We start from the raw sequence: 25,319 nt of genomic DNA, 5'->3' as shown, positions 1-25,319 counted from the left end.
TTCTGAACCTCCATCCCCTACTTCTCTGATGATTCTTATGACTGGATTCAGAGGGAAAAAATGCCACTGGTAGTCACCATTAGACGTACCTGCCTCCTGAGATGACACGAACAATGTCAGCTTACGTTACAGCAGTCAAACGGTAACAATGGATTAATAATTACATTAAGATATGTGAAACCTTTTACATGTGAAATAACACCAGAACCAAGAAAGGAATCAACAGGAAACATTCCAAAGGTTTTGCCGTCATTAACCAACATCAATGGTAATTAGAGTCTCTGCTTTTAATAAAGCTCAACACTCACCCTGCATCTGAGCTGTTACCACAGAGCAACGGATCAGGGGCGCCAGGAATTATGTAAAAATTTGCTGAAGAAGATGAAAAAGAAAAGATTACGTGCACTCACATATGGAGTTAGAGGATTTAACATACTACAGCACTATAAAAACCTTTGCTTAAGAGCCCTCTAGATCCCCTACCGGTACATTTATCAGTAAACTAACTCAGCTTTAAGTAACATCAGCCCCACTAACTGTGCCCAAGTTTAAACACCTTTCTGGAAGTCAGTATAGCATTTTGAATACAGATTTAAACCTAGCTGACTGCACAGCAGAGAAGTTCAGAGTGAGAAGGGAGGAAGAAATTCAGTTACAAAATCTTGGAGGCTGGTTCCTTGACCATCCGCACCATCATTTACAGCTCTGAAAGGCTGCCAGCGTGGCAGGATGCTGCAAAGCAGAGACAGGTACCGACGACTTCACGTGCGTTCTCTGAAGAACTCGGCAAAACTAAGTGAAGGACCTGATGTTCAGCCCAGGGATTTAAATGGCTAGAGTTACTTCCCATTTACCGTATTTAAACAGCTTTGAAGCGGAACCAAAACAGGAAAAAAATGCATTTTTGACAAAATAGCGAAAAGAGCACAGCCGAGACCTTCTAAAGGATGAACCCAACTAGAGACACCTTAACAAGGCCAGGTTTCTAAAAACTGAACAATATCCGAGCAGGGGGGTTTTACGGCAAAGCTGGACACGCTGCATTACAAGCCATGTCCGAAATCCTGGCCAGCAGCATTAAGCCAAGTAAGAAGGTTTTAGCGAGTATCACTGCAGAAATACCTACACATATTGTTGGTGTACTCCTCCCAGTCAAAGCCCCTGGAGCCGTTATCCAGGAGCGTCTCATTCACGTTAATCGGCCATATCACACACTTGTTCCTTAAATTGCCCATAAACAGCTGCAACCCGATCAGAGCAAAGACACTGAGACAGAATACTGTCAAGATCATTACATCTGACAGCTTCTTCACAGACTGAATTAGGGCCCCCACAATGGTCTTCAAGCCTGCAGAGAAGAAAACAAGACTAGAAATCACTCCTGTAGAATGAAGAGACATTGAAAATTCAAGTACATACAGTACCTTACGACCGCTATATGGTGGCAAAAGACGGCTGCTATAAAATGGCCGGGTTCCCGTGAGCCACCGCTCGCGTTCGGGTCTTTCCACAGAGTACGATAAAGGTGATGAATGAACCAAGCTCACCGGTTTCGAAGGTGAACTAGCAGTAGTTAGAAGAGAACAAAATACCAGCGTTCCTCGCTGGGAGTATCTGAGCCTTGCAGCAGGGGAGGCAAGGCGTACTCGGGAGTCACTGCCACGAAAGCAGGGTTTGTCTAAACAGAGGCGTTGAATTAAGATACGCTGTTACAAACCTCTCCACGGACACGCTTAGTGGTGTTTAAGCCTGGCTTATTGGCACAAACTACGAAAACTTACAAAGATCAAATACCTTTCGAACTGCCTACATCTTAAGTTTCTACTGCTTAACTGCTTCAGCACTTCCCTCTTCCTTGCGGGAGCATTCAGATCATGGGTTGTGTTACGGGTAGGGCAGGATTTCACCCAGAGTGCTGCCTCTTTGGGTTTTACCAAGGCCGTCCGGATCGTTAATAGGCAAGGCTCAATAAAACAAAGCTCAGGCATAAGCCAAGAATCTTGCCTGACTTCCAAACCAGCCTGGTCTGTAAGAGGAACGGCCCATGGACTGGGGGAGGAGTGCAGCATTAATGCTTTCAGGAGACAGATCTAACAAGCAAGAATTTAGGATGCAGGAACAATGCAGTACTAGGGCCCTTTACTGAGCCTTTCTTTCTATGTAAGTAGGATGCTCTTGCATTTATAAATGGGTAGTGAAGGAGGCTGAAGGGAAGAAGGAGGGGAAAAAAAAATAAACCCCAGAAAACCCAGATGCAGGTGAATTCAGGGCTAGTCAGATCCAAGTCTCTGGCTGAGGCCACGTGAGCATTCTGCAATAAACCTCGGGTAAGAAACCTTTTTACACCAGCCGAGGTTGGATCCATATCAGAAACATAAAGATGCAAAAACACATAAGTAAAAAGATTCCTCTTACGGAGGAATAATTTTTAAAAATGTCTTTTACTTCAACCTTCAAACCTTTTCATCAATGCCAAAGCCCTACTCCAGCACAAAGCAGTTTTTTGCTGTTAGTTCTGGCAGACAAACAGCCGTCACAACCCCCGCTTGCATGCTCGTCTCCACCGCTCCGATACGCACCCCTCTGCGCATGCAGCCATTCACACCAGCGCTTGTGTTTCTGGTTTGTGTGTTGCTCTCTCATAGGCGTTTAAGGAGAATGGGTTTTGAACCAAGGTGATAAAGTGGCAGCAAGAGTGCTCCCAGTCCAGTCGCAGGAGAAATACACCTTCAACGACTTCCAGCATTCGTGTACCGCAGACCCAGCTCACCCGGGGGTCCTCTCTAACGTAGGCGTGCCCCCGGCTGGCCGTGCATGCAGACTGGTGGCATTAGTCAGTTCAAATACCAATAACTCAAAAGCTTTAGACCACCACGGGGTTTAATGTGGTCTAGCAAGCCATAAGATGAAAGCAATATTCTGATACTTTAGGTCACAGGTGCCGCAGTCAGTTCCTGTCACGCAGATCTATACCGACCCTCTACCTGCACGGAATTCTGTCCTGTGGCATGTAATATTCTGGTAATATTTCCCATTTTTGTCTTGTCTAAAACACACACCGAGGACAATTCCAATTATTGACAGAAGATGTAGTTAGCGCTCATCGTAACAGCAAGACAATTTTCTCATTAGCTCACCGCAGCGCTATAATTTCCATTCCATTACCGGCGCTGAAGTAGCAGGGGAACCCCTTTATATTTTAAAATTAAGTGTATTCTAAAAAATCACTTCTGCCCTGAGACATGATAGCACTAAAACCCATAAAGAGCACTCTATGCCTAGGTTCACATTAAATAATCCAAAAGGCTAATTACACAAACGCTTTACAGTCCTCCTGTTGTCAGTCACAAAGCCGAGCGGGGCGCTTTACCTGCGTGCTGCAGGGCCACAGCTGGGGCTCTGCTATCCAGAGCCTGCCTGACGCGACCAACCAGAGTTTTGCCATTTACAGCTCCAGCCAGGGGAGCGTCCAGCGGGCCCGAGACCCGAACGGGATCCCCTCGGTGTCCAGCAAATCACCCCTTTAACGAGTGTCCAGCAAATCGCCCCTTTAGTAAAAAGTATGGCTGCACTGAACTTAGGCGGGCTCGGATCCACCCCCCTTGCTGTCATTTGAAATAGAAGGCAAACCCCCATTACTTTTGGGTGGTATGGAGAGAATGATACAAAACGGAACAGTTCTGCTCCTTTCCACAGAAGACAAGGCATGCTGTCACGCGGTTAGTAACCAGCTCGTTAGAGTTGCACCATCTTCACTTTGCTATGATCATGAAAGCAAAACACATACGAAACTCGTTTTAACATCGATGCTTTTCTCGGAGCAAGCCGGTTAAGACCTGTAGCAGGCTGACAGAATTTGCAACTGCCCTTCAGATCCGTCTAGTGCACTGCTAACAGCGATTACCAAGTATCGTTCGCTCTTTGTATGTGCATTGCCAAACTTGAAGGAAGGCTAAGAACGGACATTATTCTAGCATACTCTCATTCGGTGCAAGGAAAGCAGGCGCCGCTTAAGAACGTCATGCACAACAGCCATGTACATCTGATGGGTTTAGCAGTCTGGAATGGGGACAAAAGAGAAGGGCCCCTACAGTTCCATAGCCTCTTTTCTGGCACACGTATATGCAAGTGTAGCCTGAGAAAGCAAAAGAAGCATTATCAGTTAATGCGTTAGGAAACAAAACACAAAGAGAAGACCAAAACTCATCGAGTGATTATTTAGGGTGCCTACCTTGAGACAGGTCAAGCACCTGAAAACTGGAAAACTACAGATGCTTCAGTGCCTATGAAAACTGAGTCTTGAGCTTGACCTTAAAATTAGGGACACTTTTGAGAAACCACCTGCACGAGACTCTTCTATACAAGACTTCAGGATCAGAATCATATTCTCAGTCCATAACGCCTCCATGGTCTCTGACAATAAAGGAAGGGCCATTGCTTACTCTTTGACACCCAGATTGTTAAGAGTCTAGAGGTAGTGACGGTCCTGCCAAGTCCAGCTCCGGGGTTGGCACGTGAAATGGGCAGGTCTATGAATTCGGACTTCTGGCTTACTGAAGGTAAAGTCAGCACTTTGGGCCACACGCTATTGCATTAATCGCTGACAACGGGTTCCACTACGACGTACAAATGCAAGGGCTGGTAGTGCCAGTGCTCCGCCTAGCTTAGTCTATGCCAAAGACAGGCGCACCGACCCATTCTGAAGATGGGGAGGCAAGCTTATTGTCATTGTCTAGAAGACAACCTGCCCCAGATCCCGTCTGACTCCAAGTAACTGAAGTAGCCTCACACAGAGAGGTTTTAGTCTTGGTTGGGTTTTGCTCACTTGCTTTACAAACTTATTTCTAAATGGGTTGACTTGCTGAGCAAGAAACCGTTCAGCCTGAGGAGGAAGGGAGTGCCTGATCCTTTATTCATCTGGAACTAAACTTTAGGCCTGGCTTTCATGTCAGAGATCGGATAGCCACATGTGTACACAGGGACAAAGAAGTGTGGAACAACAGACTGTTCATCCCGTAATTTGATGGCCCAGAAGCTTCAATTTCAAACTACTCAGTTTATACAGACTGCAAAGCCCATCAAAAATATCCCAGTGCCATTTCTGAGAAATAAGCAATGCGGGACGGGAGGGGGGAGATATGGAAGAGAGATACACGCAAGACCAGCCTTTAATGCTTAATGGTTCTCACCTGGAATAACAGAGATAGTTTTCAAAGCTCGGAGAACTCTGAAAGTTCTCAATGCTGAGACATTCCCAAGGTCCACAAACTCTGTGACATATCTGCAATGAGGGAGGTCACACACAAAAAACACAATGACAATACACACACCAAAATAAAACAACAACTACAGACAAAGCAATACATCACTCACAGGGGCCTGTACCCAACAGCTAACACCAACCGGAGGCCGCCTTACCTGGAATTACAGAAATAGTTTTCAAAGCTCTCAGAACCCTGAAAGTGCGCAGAGCTGAAACATTGCCTAGGTTTACAAACTCTGTTATATACCTGCAGAATTAAACCAGAGTTAATGGCACCGTTGGGGTCACCTTCCTTTTCATATAGCTGTCTGTTTGTAGGAAACAGCTCGTAATTTAAAATGCTTTAGAATTGGCATTTAAAAGAGAGAGAGAGAGAAAATTTCAGAGCCAAAACACAGTTTAAGTCTCTCCACACTGCAACCAGCTTGTCCAGGTGCGTGGTTAGATACTTGCATTCTCGCCTATAGAGGACTTGAAAATTTGATGCTCTCTCTTACAGGGGTAATTGTAAAACTGTCAAATATGCGAGGAGACTTGGTGACATCACCTCGGCTCCGTGGTTTCAGGTATATTCGCTTCATGTTTTTAATAAAGCATGATCATCTTTTGCTCCGATTAGCACCCTTCATTTTAATCCTTTAGCTTTACTACCTGTTTGTGAGCTCAGGTAGGTACGATTATCCCCATTTTACAAGGGGATAAACCTGAGGTACACAGAGGGTAAGAGGCTTAGCACAAGGTTAGCAGAGTTATATTTTACCACAACTAAGAACAGAATATTTCCTCTGTGCTGCCTGGGGAGAAACGTGGTATGAAAAAACAAAGAAATGCACAATATTCGAGATTTTCTGGTGCAGAAAGGCCTCAAGTGCTTCCTAAAACTTAAACCCTCTCAGTGGGGTTTAAGTAACGCACAGGCTTGCTCTAGCCCTTGACACAAAAAAGGATTGTATTTGAGTCTACAGGCAACCTCCCTGGAAATGAGGAGGTTACAGTCAGATCAGCCAGAGGTTTAGCACATTTAGTTAAAACCAGTGCATTGGGACTTGTAAAGCTGGCATGCGGCTCCTTGTTAATTTATCAAGAAACAAAGGAAATAACCGATTCACAGGCTGACTCCGATCCGTGTGCACAGAACCGGGAGCCTCCCCCGGGCAGGCGTTTACGCTGTGCACAGCAGATCCCCGTCTATTCTGAAGTAAAACTGAGGTGTCAGTGAGCTACTGGTTATTTGCCTTTTGTGTACAATGTCCAACTCTTTGCACAGAATTTAAATACACAACTAAAAGGCAGGTAGAAAAAGAGCAGAAACTCAGAAGATCAACAGCCTTGGGTGCAGAATCCAGCCAAAAAAGGCATTTTATACAATTAAATTCAAGTGCCTTGGAAATTAGACTGCTGAGTCTCTGAGTTTTCATCAGCCGTTGTTGACCGCAGGGGCCCAGACATGCACACGTGCAATATTCAAAAAACAAATATCAAAGGGAAAAGAAAGGATCTCTTCCACCGGTGACTCAGACTACCCGTGACATACACCTGGTTTCCATCAGCGGTACTAAGCCTAAGCAATGATCAACGCCGGCCAATAAGGAAAAAACCAGAAAGCTAGCGTGCATCTCCTGGTTCAGCTGTGATTCAGACATCCCCATGAATCCTCATTATCAGACCCATGTAAGCTGATCTGGCACAAAAGAAAAGAATGAGGAAGGAAAATAAAGTGTCTCCTTTCCTGACGCTGCGCCTTCATCGGAAATGGGTTCGTAACTGGTCAACCTCAGGTCGCAGCCCGGGAAATGTTAACATGTAAGCCCAAGGGGGGAAGGAGCGGCAGCGACTAGAATTTGAAGATCTCTGGCTCCTAGTCCTGCGCGTGACAGAACAAGCTGCCACTCCGGCACGGGAGCAGTCTAAAAAGCTAGGCACTATTATAAAGTCTTGTATTAATAAAAGCCATTTTCAGAAAACCACATTTTTTGCAGTAGCTACTCTGTGGGGCTGCATTTGAGATCTGTGACTCTGTATCAGGCTAAAGCTTTCTTTTGAGAATCAAGAAAGAAATCTTTCAGGGATTCACTTGAGCTTTCCTTGATTTGTTTTTTCCTTACACACCCACCCTCCTCCTAAGGTCTCCTCCCCTCCCGTACGTCACAAACACCTGAAATAATCCGAAAACACAACTTACGCCATCATGATCACACTGAAATCTAGCCAGTTCCATGGATCACGGAGGAAAGTAAAGCCATCTATACAGAAACCTCTTGCAATAATTTTCACAAGTGATTCAAATGTATAAATGCCAGTGAATGTATACCTGTTACAGGGAAGAGAGAGAGCTGCACTGAGAAGTTCGTAGAAATGTTATTTTACTCATGAAAAAAGATGAATTACAAACACTTCTGGCTAAACAAAGTGGATATAAAAGAGGACTCGTATTCATGCGAACTGAAACGTGAGCAGGAACGGATTTCTCAAAGGAAGAAAAACAACGTTCTGTGAGATTCTTAAAGACAAGAAGCATTACTTACTCCACATTCTTCGACCATTCAGGTGGGTTACTAAAAGTCATGAATACACAGTTGGTCAAAATAGTGCACATTATGATCATGCTAAATACTGTAGAACAAAGTCAAGGATCAAAGGGACACTAGCGTGGCTCTCTACATCAGCTTACAGCTCCCCAGGGACCGCTGCGCTGCCATCAAATTCAACAATTTCCACTCTATTCTCTGTGGACTGCAAGTAAGAGCCAAGGTGCTTCCAGCAGTCATGGGAAATAAGACCGGGGCGACTATATAGAAGTAGTATTTTTGCATCACCATTCAATTTATTTTGTATTTTCTGGCACGTCTTAGCAATTCAAAAATCACATGCCTTAATGAAAATGCCTCCCCAGATAATTCCAGCTATTCAGTAACACCAAAATACATTGTCTGCTAATGCATCCAACGGGAAAGCAGCGTTGCAACCCAGGGACACCTAGGGTTTAGCTTGGAGAACGTGTTACAAATCTCTCCAAACATCTCTCAGGATCTTGAGTCACGTTTGTGGACGGAAGGCGCTGGACTAACTGATCGAGGAGCGTTGCAGGGACAGCACAATTTCAGAATTAGAAGTTTCAGTGGATTTTAACTACTGAATTATTAGCAGAATGGTGAAATCCAGAGCCAGATCCAAAGCTGTTTGACTTCCAAAACTGTTTAAGCAGACTCGAATGGATCTTAGATCAAGGCCCAAGATCCACTGCCAGCACCTCGGTCTCAGCCTGACAGCCGTGCATCCCTCCGCTGCTCCCAGCACGTCCAGAGGGGAAGCAAGTCTACGCGAAATAACACTCAAGCCAAAGAAAACGGCCCCGGCCTCAGATCCCAAGCTGACTTTGGAGAGATGGAAAAGCTTTTTCTTCATCCGAGATGCAGGAACTAAGGATACAGAAGCCTCTAAAACAACAAATGAACGTGTTTCTGTTTTAGAGTGGCTTTCTAAAAATAAATAAATAAACAGGGCAAAGCAGCTCATCCAATATACTACTACTTTTGTTTTCCCCTCTCCTAATAACACATGCAGACGATGTTTCCGAAGCTATCAGAGCTGTCTGAAGCCCTGCAGTGGAACATTTTGGAATAGCCTTGCCAGTAGAAGGAAGTTTGAGTGATGCCAAAAGAGCAAGAAATTAGTCAGCGTCTAATTACATATAAGGTATCTCTGGCTCCTTCTCCAGCTACTAATTCTCTTTAACCATTTTAGCAGCTGGTTAAAGCTCAACTCCTCTGCATGTGAAGCATAACCTTAAATTGTATCTGTTCCAAAACTTGTCTGTGCGCTGATGGAAGGACAGACACAGACAGGTACAATTTAGCAGGGAAAATGAACAAAAACTTTACATGGCTGTACACGTCCAAAGGACCACGCTTTTTCATTCAAAAAAGCATGTTTTTGTGATTGCTCTGAGGCCAATCCAACTTCACCAGGTGCAGAACCACGATTCACAGACACTATCTGAATTGGGCAATAATACAATAGGTAGGAGATTTTTCAACGAATATACAAAGGCAAAAATAACTCAGTAATAAAAAGGATATGAATGTATCAAAATTTTAATAGCTATTCTTCTAAACAGGTTAAAAGGACTTAAAATGTACAAGGCAGGTGTGGCACTAAATCGGAAGAGTGTTTTCCCTCTGTTTAGTACTACAAAGGTCTGTAGGGAAACAAAGAAAGAAAGAGAAAGAGAGAGAGAGAGTTAATGCATGAAAATCAAAGCATGAATTGTATAAAAAAAGACGATCAGCTTCCATGGTAAAAAATAGCATTTTCTGCTTTTTTAAAGCATAATCTCCTTTATGAAGTTCCCATTAGGGTAAAACATACCTACCGGTACATTACGAACAATTCTACCCCAAACCATCCATTTTACACGTCGGACAGAGCAGAAGCAAAATCTCCCATCCAAGAGCGCACGTTTTTGCACGCGAGGGCAGAAGCATTATTATCCCTACCTAACAGAAAAGAACCGAGGCCCAAAGCAACAAAGGACCACAAATTCAGGAGCAGAATTAGCAGCTGAACCCCGACTTCACGCCATTGCCCGAGACCACCTTTACGACCCAGTGTTTGTGTAGCCCGGGCCTCCTTCCCAAGCCTCGCTAACAGCTACCGCAAGAAATTGTGTTTTTACAAGCCAACGCCTCACCTGCAAAGAAAGATCGAGAGGTGAGGAGAAAGCAAACGTCACGGCAGAGTCCCCCACCCCAGCAGACACACCAAGTCAGACACCCATCGTCCCCACTCATCGGCAGTTTTGAGCACATTCCACGCTGGCGCACCAACCCCGGGCACGGTCATGCGCTCTCGTTGCCTTTAATTAGCGAGATGTTAAGGCTCGCTACTTTATACAGAACCTGCGGAATGAATCATGTAAACGTGAGGCAGAATCGATCTCAGCTCTCCATCACCAGCCTTAAAATACAGACCCACTATTTCATCTCCCCACTAGCGAACATGCAGATCAAAAAGCACCGGGAGAATCACACGCAGCCATCTGGAGAGGCAAAATTAGAACTGCGGTTGCTTAATACCAGCACACTCCCCGCACCTACCGCTCGTCTTGAAGGGAAAAATGCAATTTGTGTGCACTGAAAAGCTAAAGCCCTTTCCCTGGCACCATGTTCCTGTTTTACCTTCCCTCCGGGATGCTGCAGCGTCAGCGAGGCATGACGAACCCCGGACCGCTACAGGGGCACGGAGCAAAGCCGGACTCGCGGCATCGGTCCCCGGCACCAGCCCACCATTTGGCACAGCCCCGAGCCTCCCGGAGTCCAACACAAGGGAATCCACAAGGGCTTTCTGCCAACGCAGTCGCTGTGCTTCCCCAGGAGACTCACTCTTATGAAATTTGTCATTTCCCTCCCAGCAAGTGAAACAACGTATTTCAGCTCGTTTGGCTAAATTAGACCATTGAGCAGTAAATTATTTGAAAAGGAAATAAAAATCAGATTGTGGTTCAGCACTGAGTGAGAAAGATTAGTTAGCATAACCGCTAATGCATCTCCCAACAGAGGCACTTTAAAGACAACCCCGACAGCTCTTAGATTGCAGCATCAAGAATTAATGAACAGATTACCTTGGCACGTAACAATATTCTAAAGGGCCGTAAGTTTTTCAAAATTGCGGATTATGGAGCGGTCAAGGGACACCCGATTTTAAGAACCAGCTGCCCCTCCTTCCCTGACACCACACACTTTCCGAGACTCACACCCCATTCATTTTCACGTCGTCTTTCACTGTCCCACGCAGGGGCTTGGGAGCAGGGTTTCCGTCGCATTGGGATGCGCCCGGGCTTCGGTTGCGTCCCTCGCACAACGCCGAGCTCTCAACTCTACATCTTTCAATGAAATCTCCGACGTGACTGTGCTGAACATCACGAGGGCACAAGGTGAGCTGGATAAAGACAGGAATTCCCCCCCAAACCCCATGCAGTGGTTCTGTGAGGTGGCTCAGTTTGATTCTGTCTCCATTCCTACACGGGAAAAATCCCTGCGCAGGAGTGCTGCGGTTTGCTCAGACACAGCTCAGCAAGCCAGACATAAAACACGGAGACACAGGCACGTGCTGCTTCCCAGATGTAAACCAACGCTGAGACTTCAGACCTCTGCTAGAAGAGCAAGCCAGCCTCGGGAGGGGGGAGTGGATGTCCACTGCTCCACATGGAGGGTCCGAGACCATTTGCCTTGGCACGCTGAGGGATTACATGGAAATGTACATTTTTAATATCCGTTCCACAAGGATCGACCCAGAAGATTTGGCATTCCCTGCTGTAATATAAGCTGCTTCATCCAATGATCAGCGCAATCGCCTACCGGACAGGAGCTCACTTCTGCTTGCCACCTCAGTCCTTCAGCTCTTACACGACCTTACATAAGGCAGCTCCTTGCTTTCTCGTCTGTGCTCTGCCCAGCTTTCTCTTTTTAGACCAGAATGAATGCTTGTTGAACTTATTCTTGTCTATAAAGCCCATCATAACTGGGCCTCTCAGTAGAAGCGTAACACAAGTAAGGTGCCATACACCCCAGCCTGCTCAGCGACTCCGATGGTGCCAGGATCCGCTGCTCCAGTTCTCTTGGGTATCTTATAAAGTCCTGGGTAAATCTCTGCTTGGCCTTGTCAACGGAAAGGAGAGCACAAAAGCCAAAAAGCGTCGGGCAATTTGAAACCTTATCTTAGTTTTTCTTTATGCTGCTGACATATTAAAACTCAATTTCAAAATGGCTGCACGCCCTTAAAACGTTTGCTGGTTCAGGTCCAAGAACATCCTTAAGCCCTTTTAAGATCTGCTGAGGCAAAGCTCAAAACTCAGAGAAAGGTGATACCTGGAGAAAGGCATTTTGCAGTCGTCTTGAAGAGATGAAGTCTGGCTGAACTCTCAAAAGTCTCGGTTTGTTGTTAAAAAGTTGCGAAAAAGGCTCTGTCCGCTTTAGTTTTCTTAAAGTTGGCCGTGAATCTACACTTCACAGAAACCTTAGAAGTAGTTCTCATAGAAAAAGAAGTAAGATCACAAAAGATCAGTCTTCTCTAAATCATTTTGCAAAACAGTGCATTAAAGAAGCGATGCTGGAGAGCGCGACAGACCTGATCAGGTGGTGGCAAGAAGCGTTCCAGTTACGTGAAGATTTAAAACACTTGCTTCCTGCAGGTTTTACATTAAGCACTTCTGTAATGGCTGAAAAGCGAGGAGGAGTGGGCAGAAGGTTTAAGAAGAAAACAGCTTTATGAACAGCCTAAGAACATATGGAAGCATATTCCGACGGTGGTAGCTGATGACTGCCTTACTCTCGGTGTTAAGCAAGAGGGAGCAACGGCTTTCTGATGACACCCTGAGCAAGTTACTTTAACGTAGCTATTTTCAAAATTAATTTACAGGCACCTCTGGCACCCCGTAGGCTGAAGAAGTATATGCAGAATTAAACGTCAATGCAAAAATACGTTTCAAGTCTGTTTTGGCTCATAGGGATGTACTTCCTAGTACAGAAAACACATTATTTAATATTTATTTTTCCAACCCCCTCCCAGAAGGGGACAAATTTATGCTTTCTTAGCAACTTATTCTCTGCCACTGAAAAGCTTACGGGATAAAAAAGTATCTGCCACATTTTGCTCTTTGTTTTAGTCTCTTGTTTCGAGCCCAACACAGGAAAAACCCTTGGCATATTTTGAAATTTATCACATAAAACATTCCTGAAAGATACATTTTAAAAAATAAACACTGTTCAACGTGCAGTATTGAGACACCGATCTGGATTTAAGTTTTAACGACATCATAATCCGCCTATGTAAGGAAATTCGTTCTGCCTCAGAAGCGGAAATGACTCTCCTTCCCTCCACTCATCACCAGTGGGTTGCAGCTATTTAGGTGACTGCAGCAGAGATTCTCTCGCCTCCCGGTCCGTGCCGCACTTGGCATACCCTGATCACAGCACGAAAGCGCTGCTTGCCACGGCATCGCCTTCGACTGGATGCAAGCAGTGGCACGATCTGCCGCCCCATGAAAAGCCGTACAACAGCAAACAACTCCGCTGCAGTGTGCCTTCCACCGGGCACCCAGAGCGGACTGGCGAAGGCGCCCGACGGCGACTACGCTCTCCTTTCCTCATTCTACCATGACAGCAGGGACAACGGCTAGGAAGGGAACGCTTACTTTCCCTGCTCCTTCTAAGCCTGCTGGAGAGAGGGAGTGGAAGCAAAATTAACCTTAACCACGCAAGACCCGGAAAAGACAATTAGCTTTTGGAAATAAGGATAAAAGGCTGATTTTTGAGGTGGTCCCAATTCTTCGCTGTTTCAGTGACTTCACTGAAATGCAAACCCCACTAACTGTATCGCGACCTTGTAGGGCCGTTACTTTGCCCTACAGGAGTCGTAAGCGAAGGCTTCTTGCAGCACACGCTAGAGCCAGACATGCCTCCCGCAAGCTGGTCTGTCACGTCCCTGCGACTTTCCAAGGTCCACGCAGCCAAGGTGACATTCCGGACCGGAGGGCCCACTTCCAAACCATGCATGTGACTTGACAAAGTTGCAAGTCACTCCATTGGCACATACGCGCTAGAAGGATCCTCAGGTGCTCATCTGCAAGCTATAGGTGACCTCAGGCAATCCCACTCCAGCCTCAGATGTTCACGGATGTATAGACAGTCTTCTACAACCGCAGGGCTGATTTTCCCATCGATATCAATCCACCTAAGCTTATACATGGTTCCAGCTCCCAGGATGTTCAGGGACCTTCTCCTGCCTCATAAATGGAGCCATTGCAGGAGCATTAGCACCTTTTCCTTGTTCTGTAGCAAGTATGAGATTTGCGCTGAGTGAAATGGAAGTTACGTGAGGAAAATGACCACAACCTGGCAAAAGTCACCTTCAATGGGAAAGACCAGGGTGAGGAGCTGTTCAGTAGGAGTGATAGCCTAGGCCGGAAGTGGGAGAGAAGGCAAGAGAGGTCTGAAACATGGAAAAAGGTTAAAACAAAAGAAATATTAATAAGGTTGCGGAAAGAAAAGAGGATGATGGTCCTTACCTCTTGCTTAAGCAAACATCGAAGGGAGACTAGACTATGAGGCCATCAGCTGCTTTGCTTTCGCTGCTACGGGTGCTCACGTAGGGAGCTTTCCTGAATTTTGTTTGTGCATGTAAAGAAGGAAGTTCCTGTACCTGCCTTTTGGGTTTTTTAATTGAAATGTTTCAGGTTTCCACAACAAATATCACGGGTGAGTACTGTTTCTACCACGTGCTTCAGGCCAGGAACTGGAAGGTGATTACTATTTGCAAAACAAAGAATCAGGGAAAAATTCTCTCTGGTACTTATGTAAAGACAAGAGAGAGCTAAATTAACTCCAAAACCTGCCACCTGTGAGCAAAGGGACTTTCCTGGTTCTCCTGCCAGTCATTACTCCCATTTTGCAAAATGAAACTGAGCAGAGGAGAGAGAAGTAGCTCAGACAAAACCGTCGCTTGTGGGGCTGGGCTCCAAACCCAGGAGTTTTGACTCCCTGTACCATGGTTCTGTTTCTGGGTCACACTGTTTCTCCTTTAAATATCAGTTAACAGGCCACTGGGAAGTTCAGCTTCTCAGTTAAAATGCAGTTTCCTTAGATAAACTAAGATCACTGTGTCCTACTGCAAGGAAAGCAACCAGCTGATTTGTTCCTATGCATGATGTACGGCTAGCTTTAAAAGAAAAGACCTATGATGCAAAGCCTTCTGGCAAGTGCTGGAGAGGGGGGAAAAAAAATCTTGGAAAACTTCCCATGATTCAAGCAGATTCGCAATTCCTGGTGATTCAGAGAAGGGCCTTTTTTAATGGCCTTAAAAAAAAATTCTTTGTGGGAAGTCACCGACTATTTGAAGCAGCAAAGTAGCAGCACACACCTCAGCTACCGCCACAGCGAAGTGGATGCAAAAGAAACAGAGCCAGTAAAACGTTAATCCAGCGTTTATGGGAAGAGGAAAGCTCTCTTCACAGAACAGCAAGTATGGGTTGGCAGGGCTGTGAGAGTTTGTCTTCTGCCTCCAGAACCTTCCCCTCCATCTGCAGCTGCTCCAGCTCCACGGAGAGCTCACATCTTGCATGGCAGGCACCCCGAGAGAGCAGAAACCTACGGCTCTCTCCTGGAGACATGACAGATGCCTTCAAAGTTGGGACTGTGGCTTATTTTCCTCTAAAAATGAAAGATTTATTAATAGCATTCTGTTGGGAGGCAAATATGGAGACCGATAAAGCGTGAGGGCTACCAGGGTTCCCCCCTGCCTCCTACCTCTGGTGGAACATTGAGACAACCAAGAGCCTTTGCCCACTGCTCCTGGAGGTGGCAGTGCCACTGCCCCTTCCGCACTGCTCTCCTAGTTTAGCTAGAAAGAACGTGGCCCAATTCTCCCACGCACACTGTCCGTTCCACTACGTGAACAGGAAGAGGGCACAAAACACTCCTGCTTGGGTTTGCAGCGACATTTCATAACGCCTGCTTTGGCTGGGGGAAAGTGGCCATACAAAGGGATCCCGGGAACTGCTCTTCAGCTACATGCCTCTCCTTCACAGCCTGCCCACGCCAAAACCAAAGGCCACCAGAGCCCTTTAATAAAGAGAAAATATTTGTTTAATAAAGAGAAAATATTTCTGAGGGTTAAGGTAAGCTACCTTGTTCCCAGCAACAGCAACTGTCAGCACATTGCCTGAAGTACGACATCCACCCAAACACCAGCCTGCCTGGTATTCACCACATACACAACTCACCGTCTGAGCTGGTGCCTGCACTCCTAGTGCCACCGCCACCACAAATAAGCCTTGAATTCAGTAGTGTAAGTGCAGAAAAGGATGGTCAGTTACACCCAACGTTAGCAGCAAATTCAGATGACTTCATGTGAGTAACGCCCTGCCGGTCACAGAGGCACTTCTGAGTGGGGCAAGAAATGTCTGCCCCAGCCCAACGCCATAAAACATTTTGTTACCCATGACAACTTCCTGATTTTACATGACAGCCATTCTAGCCAACTTTTGACCGGCCACATCACAACTGTTGTCACACGTACGGCCAAACCTCCAGCCTCTCAAGTGGCACAGCTAAGCCTGAGTTTTAGATGGTGATTACCTCAGCTTATTCAAATTCAATGTCTACCAAAGAAAGCAGTGAAATTAAACAGAAGAACCTCAGTTTTAAGTCACCTAGCCTTCTAAGAAAATCAGTGATCACGTTCTTCCTTATTTTACCAGTAGAAGATCCCTCCCCTCCATTTCCAGCACAGTATTTGCTTACTCACCACTTCCTTCACGACACCGCTTCATTCCTTAATAAATCTCAGCACCCATAAATGCCTCCTGCCACATCACCTTAATTCCACAGACAAATATTTTAGAAATAAAAATTATGAAGATGAAAGCAAGTTAATTAGTTTACCTCACTTCTTTTTTTTGATGATTCTATATCTCACTGCTTCATAACGATTAAATTCAGGCTGAGTTCCGTGCAAGTAATGAAACACACACTTAAAACCGTTACCATTACCCCTCAGTTAAATTCTTCTTATTGCCCTCATGGTTAAAATTGGCACATCAGCACAACTTTACTTATTTTTAGTTTCCAGATGTTGTTCTCCTAACTGCATCCAAGCAGGTGCTTAAAGATGGATCATATAATCTCTATTAAACCTCAAAGAAAAACATATAACAAAACAAACCAACCAAACAAGCCCCATCCAAAGACTCCATTCTTTGTCTTCTACTTAAACCATACCCAAACCTGCAATTTCCTAAGAAAAAGGCGGTTTAGCGACTCCTTTCTTGCAGACTCACTTTCTGGGTCATATAATAAGGGTCAAAGTCCTCCAGTGGTACAGCAACCAGGCCTTTCGGGATGTCCCCGTAGATGAAAGGCAAATTCTTCCCCGCCTCAAGGTCACTGTTTGGTTTTGGTTTGCTGTCCTCATCGTCATCCCGGTGGCTGCTGTCTTGCTTTGGACGCTGCTTCTTTTTTAATTCTGCAATGTGTTTCTCAATGTTAGCCAGAGACTCTGGAGTGAAGGGTTTAAAACTATCAGGGCCTGGTGGTGCGAGCAGCCGTGCTGCCATCTTTTCATCCTGCAGCAGCTTCTTTAGTTGTGTTGCAGCCGGGACAGGTCAGCTCTGCAGGGGAGCAAACAGCACAGGCAGAACAAAGTCAGTCACTGCAGAAACAAGACAGACAAGCACAGAGCGTTGAAGACCCAAAGGCAGCTCTGGTCTTCGAGCCCTCGCAGGGTGAGGCAAGCAGACCCACTGCTTTTCAGTCCCAACGAGCCACCGGCAGATGGACACCAAGTGCTGGGCAGCGGGTGACCCTGCCCGCTGCCCTGCTTCACCCAGGGTTAACAACACAAGCGCATGCGGGCCTGGATCCCCAACAGCCACGCTGACAGCTATCCTGATTTGGGTGTCTCCTGAACACAAACTCTATTCCGGACTACAGAAACCATTCTGAAAAGCAACTTTATCAAATAAAAACTGATTATTAGATAAAAATTCCAAGTCAGCTCCATCCCCAGGATCGGGACACGGTGTTCAGCCGTGTCTAAAACAGGTTGGGAACTATCAGCACAGCCCTTACCCTGCTAACAAGGCATTTAGCAAAGCACTCCCCTCAGTACAATGCAAAAGAGGAGTAACTTGGGGCTGGGTTTATGAGCCAACACGCATGGAATACGCTGAGCTCTTTTGAAGAAAAAGTACTCCTTTGTGTCCTATCAGATATTATTGCAGTTAAGGAGGAGTTTCCTTAATGACTTTGGCGTGCATCGGAACAGGTGAGCCAGGGCGCAGGCTGAACGCAGCTTTAGGCAGTGGGCGCGACCCTTCCTGCTCCGGAGCACGCTAACATCTCTACTTTGGGAAGTCAAATCTCACCCTTTCATTTTACGTACATATAATTATCGGGTTTTCTATTCATTTCAGGCCCTAAGAATGAAATAATTTTAAGAGACTTTCATCAAGCACAATCGTAATTTCTGAAAGTTAGATTTCTGTAATATGCGGGTTAGGCAGAGTCGACTTTGCATCAGATGCAACGCAAACGAGCATCCCCGTGATACGAAGGGAAGCGGACGCGGTACAGAAGCGCAGCTGAGGAGGACCCCACAGAGCTTCCCACCTGCAAGGGAGCACCGAACTCGGACGGGATTTTACACTGTCCCTACCAAGAGCACCTTGCTCTCTTCCCGACTCCTACAAAAGAAAAGAGCTGCGAGGAAGTTCGTTTATCTGAATCCAGCCGCCTACAAACCCTCTGCAGCTCCGCACCTTTTGCCAAGCTCTCGCTCGAGAACCAGCGACAAGAATATATTGCATTTCTGAGACACTGGTGCCGCTTCAGGCTTTTCACACTCCAGGAGGAGGCCAAGAGAGGAGAGGAATTACAGAAACCCTGCACTGATGCAACAGCACTGCAGTACTGCAGGCTGGAATACAACCCAGCCCTGACACGGCTTGGCACGGCAGGGAGGAACCCAAACACCAAAGTGGCACCGGATTCAAGAGGAAAGGCAAAATAACTATGAGTGTACGGCTCACAGAGAGTCTGAAAGCTATGCGGGATAAGGTCCTCTAAGTAAGGAAAAAAGATCATCAGTAAGGTCTGGTCTTTTAAGCTAACATCAACACAGCATCAAAATACTTATTAAAGATTTGGAATCTTTGAAAGAATGACTTTCAAATTCCCTGAAAACTATGATATAGGACTGAATCGTTAAAACTGTAGCATGGTGTTAGCCACTGCTGGTCCCCACAGCCCTTGGCTTTGAACACTGTACTGTATTCACGCGGGAAGAGCTCGCAGAAGCCAGAGGCATCACCGAAACGGAGGCGCGCTCCCGCCCGTAAGGTCACGCCTGCCCAGCCTTGGCAACGGGCACGCTCCGAAACAGAGAACCACAACTTTCTACGGACTGCGGTGGACTTCATGAATAAATACAGCAGAGATAACGGAGTCCTTTTTTTAAAAAATACCTGAAGATCCCAGCCTTTAATATAGTACCTGGGGTGCCTCCAAAAGCCAGAACATCTAGTGCAAAGTATCCTTCCACGTGATTTCGGGTTATTCCTTGCAACTGCCTCGCTCTAGCTGTGACGACGGCTCTGATTCACATGCAAATCTAAAGCTGCACCACACATGTCGAATTTAAACGCTGTTTCCATCTCAGGTTTTATTTGGAGATCCAAAAACTTACGTATAGATCCCCCTCCTTATGTAACTACACAGCGTAGCCTGGGCTGGGATTCTTTTCATATAAACTTGACCAGGTATTTCTAGAGTAATAACAACAAAGACTCAAAAAAGACGGCAAGAGGGGGAAAGAGAAGCCAGTACCTTCGTCACGTTATCTCTAGAAACATCACAGAATAGCTCACTGATATTAAGGAAAAATTAATTTATTCTATTCTTGCAGCATTTGCATGCATTTAATTACCAAATTTCCCACATACTGTGAAACTATATAGCAGCATTGGGGATGTGGTCTAATTGAATGGCACAGATAAATATGTAAGGCCTGAATTTAGAAACCAAAGTAGCTCAGGGACACAGCATAAAAAAGGGAAAAAACCGAAGGCACAAACGAATGCCTGATTCGTACGCAGTTACACAACTGGCAACTGGAAGCAACCACCTAACCTGCTACGTGGCCATTTAAAAAAAGAGCAAAACCAAACCAAACCAACAAAAAAGCTGACCAACAACCCCCCACCCCCAAATCCAGTACACAACTGCATGTCACAGCGGTTTTGCAGAGGTCCTGCCCATCAACAAGTCGACGCTCGGAGGCTATACCCATAAACCGGGTTAGGAGTTTGCCTCGCGCCACTTACTCCTTGTGTTCACTGTTCTGCGGACTGTTCTGCCGCTGAAGTTACGAGAAGTGATTGCTTTTGTGTCAGCGTTTGGTCCTGACTCCTAGGGCTGTTACTTGCTTCACATTAACACGCAACAGCGACCGAGGGCTTTCATTTCTCGGGAAGTTCGTGCCTGTCCTGACTTCATTTGTTTTGGCAGTAAATTGTCCCATATTAAATTAACGGACAAAGCTAGGATGTTACATGAAAGGATGGGAACGGAATGTTTATTGAATTCCTTAAGTCAGACCCACATAGCAGTCTTTATATCCTTGATAGCACAACATTACATGTTCTTACGATGAGTCGTGCTTTGCAGCCCCAACAGCCTACCCCTAACCTTCACCTGCACTCAGCACACGCAGACTGACTACCCGGGCTATTTCAGACAGCTAGTTTTAGGTAAGAAACCAAACAACATCCAAATAGTTTGGAACGCCCCCGTTACGCAGCCCAGGTTCTCCAGGCTCAGGAGAGAGAGCAGAGCAGGCCCTGCGGAGTCACGCAACCAACACGCCTGCAGCCCCTTCCGCAGCAAGCAGCAGCGGTTCAACCTGGCCATGCGCAGCATTCACTTGGTACTGAAGCAAAACCTGGTGAGAGCACCAAGGATTTCCACTTTCAAGAGTTGCTGTTCTTCGCAGCAGGAAGAAAAGAAAACCTCAATAGCAACAAGATATGTTCATGTGAGGATACAACAATATTTCTTAAGCATGTCAGCATTCACCATGGGAGGGGTTCTTCAGTATTCGTTGGAAGAACAGAATGAGTTTAGACCGCATGAACATCCGCTAAAAACCCCAAAATCTCCCCCCCCAGAACGAGGGTGTCAGCACATCTGATCCTCGGGTGAATTCAGGCTCCAGTCTCCAGTATTTCAGTAAAATTTTCTGCTGTGGAGGCCTGTGTGGGAAGCACAACCAAGGGGGTGAGCTGGTTTTCATCCCTTTCCCTTTTTTGTGTATTTAAATTAGTTCTTAGAGGGTATTCACAAAACATCAGGCATTATCTAATTATTTGATATTTAAAAATAAAACTACTACTTAAAGACCTTTACTAAACTTAGTCCTTACCCACATGCTGACTGACTGAACAAATATTAAAGCACCTTCATCCTGAAGATCTCAGGACTTAAGTAGAAAAGTTTCTCTGCAGAGAGAGAGACACATAGAAAGGGAAAATGATTTGTCCAAGGTCACCTGGAAATCAGTGGCAGAACTGGAAGCTGATCACAAGCACTGGGACTCTCCCAGGCTCCAATCCTGCTAATAACAGGCCACGTATAACAACCGTCTCCTTTAATACTGTCTCCAGCCACCAGAAGCCTCCCTACACCAGTGCAGCCAGCTCTGCACCTGGGAACGAGACCACTCCTTGGTCTCACCAGCACCTGTCCTGTTTCCCACGCGTGTTCTGGGAGAGCTGGGCAGCTCGTCCTCACCCCTCTCAATACCGACACTTCCAGAAGGGCGCAGGCGGCACGGCCTGGGCTGTTCTGCGTGGCGAGCTTCTTGAGACTAAAAAGCTCGTAAACTTTATTTTACAGCCGAGCATGGTCTTGCTGGGATATACAGAAATTGGTAAGAATAAATGCCAGAGTTTATTTTGGCCCTTCCCCCCGTGATTCTCCAACCTCTACCAAGAGAAACATACTGAAAATTGTGACAAAGACTCTCCACCATGGTAGAGTTGGAGAAAAGGGCACGTGCTTTACTGAGCTCTGGGTAACTGCATCAGGAAGGACGCCACGCTGCTGGGGATCCCAGTGACTTCGGGGGACTCAGGAGTTCGTCCCGGGCACCTGGAGCTCGGTGCACAGAACTCCCTGGGGCCAGCTTGCACCTTTACATGCACATTTTCAACAATCAAAGATTTTACACCAGAAAAAAATGCTGTACTGAGGTGTCTGGCTGCTAAGATTTAATTATTTTTCCTAAATGTTCCCAGCAGTCCATTTACTGGTACATTATGAAATATTCTAATAAATTATTCAAGCTGATTGTCAAAATAAATTAAAAAACACTTTTGAGGCAATATCTTAGCTTTAATACATTTCTTCATTTATTAATTTGCAAGATTCAGTCATTCACAGTACTTCTTTCAGTTCCTTCGAGAGAGAGCCCTTCTATACGAGTTTTTACATAACCCACACAGACGGACATGGCTTTGGATTAGAACATGCAGGGTTGGGGCAGAAAGGAAAACACAGTGTAGGTGAACAGCCCTCTGAAATTCTACTGCGGGAGAGCCTAAAAAGCTTCAAGCCAAACCAAAATATTCATGCACGAGAAAATCCGTGGCTAGAAACAGCTTTCAGAAGAACTCGCTGATCTTCTCCCTCTGCAGGAAATTCTGTGTGTCTAGGACAGGCCGATTTTATCAATGAAAAGGTACAGCAACGCAACCGGCTGAGGTGCCGGAGGAGCCTTTCCCTCCGCAAAGCTCTCACGTCACATCTGATGCTATAAAGCGGAAGGAAAAGGAAATATTTTCACTTTCAAGCAATATTTATTGTTTCGTTGCTGGCCATTTTCCCCGCCCTGGGTGAAACACTGCAGAAGTTTCCCAGGCCCTCGTCTCAAGGCAGAGCTCAAGGGCAGACCCCGGACAGGGCAAGAAAGCGCTTCTGCTCTTGAAACAGCGGCGGCGGGACTGAACTTGAACACATGCCTCTAAAGGTAAAAAACTGAGCAGACATGTAGGGAGGAGACAGAAGCACAAAAGCAACCAAAAGCAACTGAAAAATATTAGAAAACATACTAATATCTGGAGGTGCTTTAATAAAACCTGAGAAACTCAAGATTTTAACGTGGGCTTTTTCAGTCCCTACCAGTAGCAGTGTGACTTCCGAAATGTCCCTCAGTAACTTACCGGAACTAAAACCAGCCAACCCCAGCTCTCCAGTTCCCTGCTAGCCATGACTCAAAGCTGGCTCGCATTTGTCGCCAATCTCACGTAGGAACTGGGAGACTCACTGGGACTTCGGCGGCTGAAGGGCGGCACTTCGGCTTCCCCTTTTCACAGTCCAACTTCTGAACAAAGAATTGTTTAAAACAGCTGTTGTGTAACAGTTAAGACACTAACCCAGATTTAATGCCTTGCTCAATTCATTCAGCCTATCAGTGACCCATAAAATAGGAGCGAGTAAACAGTTATCCTATACAATAATTTTGGAGGAATTCATTTAATGTTGCAGAGCACTCAAACGGTATGACTACGAATGGTACAAATAGGGACAAATATGAAGGGAAGGAGAATAAATAACCCCTTCTAGCTCTCTGCTCTTACACAACATAGATCTCAACTTCTGCAACGTTCTGGAATACAACCCATGCAGGCCTGGGGCTTCCTACGGCTGCCTGAGTGATGCTGCCTTCACCTTTTTATCACCCCATGCATACCTCCTCTGATTAGACAAAACCCCACCGCCACCACCACCACTGTCAGCTATTCCTAGTTGTCTGAACATTACCATCCTGCTACTGACTTCACCAATCGGTCAATAAAAAGTTTGTGTCCTGCTCAAAACACCACTGGAACAGCAGCATTTGCTGTTCAACCTCATCTTTCTAGAGTATTTCCCACTCAGGTGAAATACATCTCAAACTGAAGGGCCTATGTATCGCTTAAGTCACATTAGATCACTGAGGTTGATTAAATCCACAAATGGCCTAAGGATCAGCTATCTGGCTCTGCCCCTTCATAACTCTAACGCCAGGCTCCTTTAGTTAAGAGCTAGGGTCCTTAGAACCGGCCTGATTTTTAACGATAATGAGCATTGACACCTCTTCAATTTCCACAGAAATGCTGGGAATTCAACGTGCCTGGAAATAAAGACAGCTTTCTACTATTCTTGTCTTCAGAATAACAATGCTCTTGTCCAGCATTAGTTAGAGAAGCAAATTAATTTATGCCTGGGCATGCCCTTAGCCATGAAAAGAAAATTAGGTAAGTTGAAGCACTGGGGAGAGATACGGGAGCTATTTGTGACAAGCTTCAACTGCTGTTTTTCAAGGATCCCTCCTCAAAACCCAGTGCCAGAAATACTACCTCAATGGCCAAAGAGAGGAAGATATTGCTGAGTTTGCCCCAACAAGCTGTAGGAGCTCCTGATCCTGAGCAAGCACCACCTCCTCCCCCAGGAGTCAAGCTGAATGGTTTCAAAGTGTGCCCAAACATACATACACGAATAACCGTGTGCATGATGGTTTTATTCGGGTTTAAAATTCATATGGGGAGTTCTTGTAAAAATAAGTAACAGCGTACGTATACAGCAGGAGAGAAAGGAGCCGGCTTTTAGTCATTTTCAGTATTTGCTGCTCCCTGCTTCTCTAGCAAAGGTGATTTTAGTCATGTAACTTAAAGACCCCAACCTGTAAAGTTCAAAAGGCGTTAGATGCTCTTCAATGATGCAACACATTACTGCTCTTTTCTTTTTTTAAAATCCTCCTGGAATTAACTGCTCAGAATACTTTATAACTCCTCAGACCTTCCTGCTAGCACAGGAACAGTGGGAGTAACTCAGAAGGGGCCTCTGAGGTCTCAGAGAGCAAGATTTTTGCATTTTGAAATGGCCATTTTCAGAAAGGAGCAATTTCACAGTTTTGCTACAGTCCAGTCCCTGCCGGCTACTCTTCCTACGTCAAATATCCCATATGCTGAGGTGCTCCATGAGGCAGGAAGAATACTTTGTTACAGGACGAGACCAAGGGAAGAGAAGGCCAAAGTTACTTTAACCTTGGAACAGTATTTAAAGACAGTCTTTCATAAGACAGAAACTCATGCAAAGTGTTAAAAGCCAGTCCTGAATCTGAGCTGATGTCAAGGAGTGTTAACGCACTCGTGCAGCAGTAAGCCACCTCTTCTTTACTTGTATTGTCCAGCTTAGCAACTGCCCACTCCACACAGAAGTGGAATAATAGCGCATAAAGGGGAAAGTCCGAGCACTTAGTTATTTCTGAACCCCGCCAGCTTCCAGCCAACAGTCCAGCGATGACAAGCTCTCTACCTGACTACCACTAACACAAGCCATCCCATGCAATCTCGTCTCTGTGGTTTCTTAAACTATTTTCCCCATGCTTGTTCTCAGCTCTAGTGATTTTGTTTTGTTATTTTACTGCACCTCCTTCAATCCAAACCATTTCTTTGAACATAACA

General features: G+C 45.7%; 1 protein-coding gene across 5 annotated transcripts in view; it reads right to left on the bottom strand.

Annotated features, from left to right (window-relative positions):
* The window catches only part of SCN8A (sodium voltage-gated channel alpha subunit 8), a 59,248-nt gene that overhangs the window by 30,836 nt on the left and 3,093 nt on the right, over nucleotides 1-25,319 (bottom strand). For 2 of the 5 annotated variants that reach the window (XM_075075507.1, XM_075075509.1), the window contains exons 1-5: nucleotides 7,789-7,898; nucleotides 7,446-7,574; nucleotides 5,419-5,510; nucleotides 1,127-1,348; nucleotides 309-372 (exon numbers count right to left, since the gene is read on the bottom strand). In XM_075075507.1, the coding sequence (XP_074931608.1) occupies nucleotides 309-372; nucleotides 1,127-1,348; nucleotides 5,419-5,510; nucleotides 7,446-7,574; nucleotides 7,789-7,868 (587 nt within the window). In that variant the 5' untranslated portion in view covers nucleotides 7,869-7,898. Of the gene's footprint in view, nucleotides 1-308; nucleotides 373-1,126; nucleotides 1,349-5,189; nucleotides 5,282-5,418; nucleotides 5,511-7,445; nucleotides 7,575-7,788; nucleotides 7,899-9,342; nucleotides 9,462-17,096; nucleotides 17,427-25,319 lie in introns of those variants that run through there. The other 3 variants (XM_075075506.1, XM_075075508.1, XM_075075510.1) reach the window with 2 other exon arrangements.

Source organism: Phalacrocorax aristotelis, chromosome 26 (genome assembly GCF_949628215.1).
Source record: "Phalacrocorax aristotelis chromosome 26, bGulAri2.1, whole genome shotgun sequence".
Classification (NCBI taxonomy): domain Eukaryota; kingdom Metazoa; phylum Chordata; class Aves; order Suliformes; family Phalacrocoracidae; genus Phalacrocorax; species Phalacrocorax aristotelis.
This window is presented reverse-complemented; position numbering and strand designations above follow the sequence as displayed.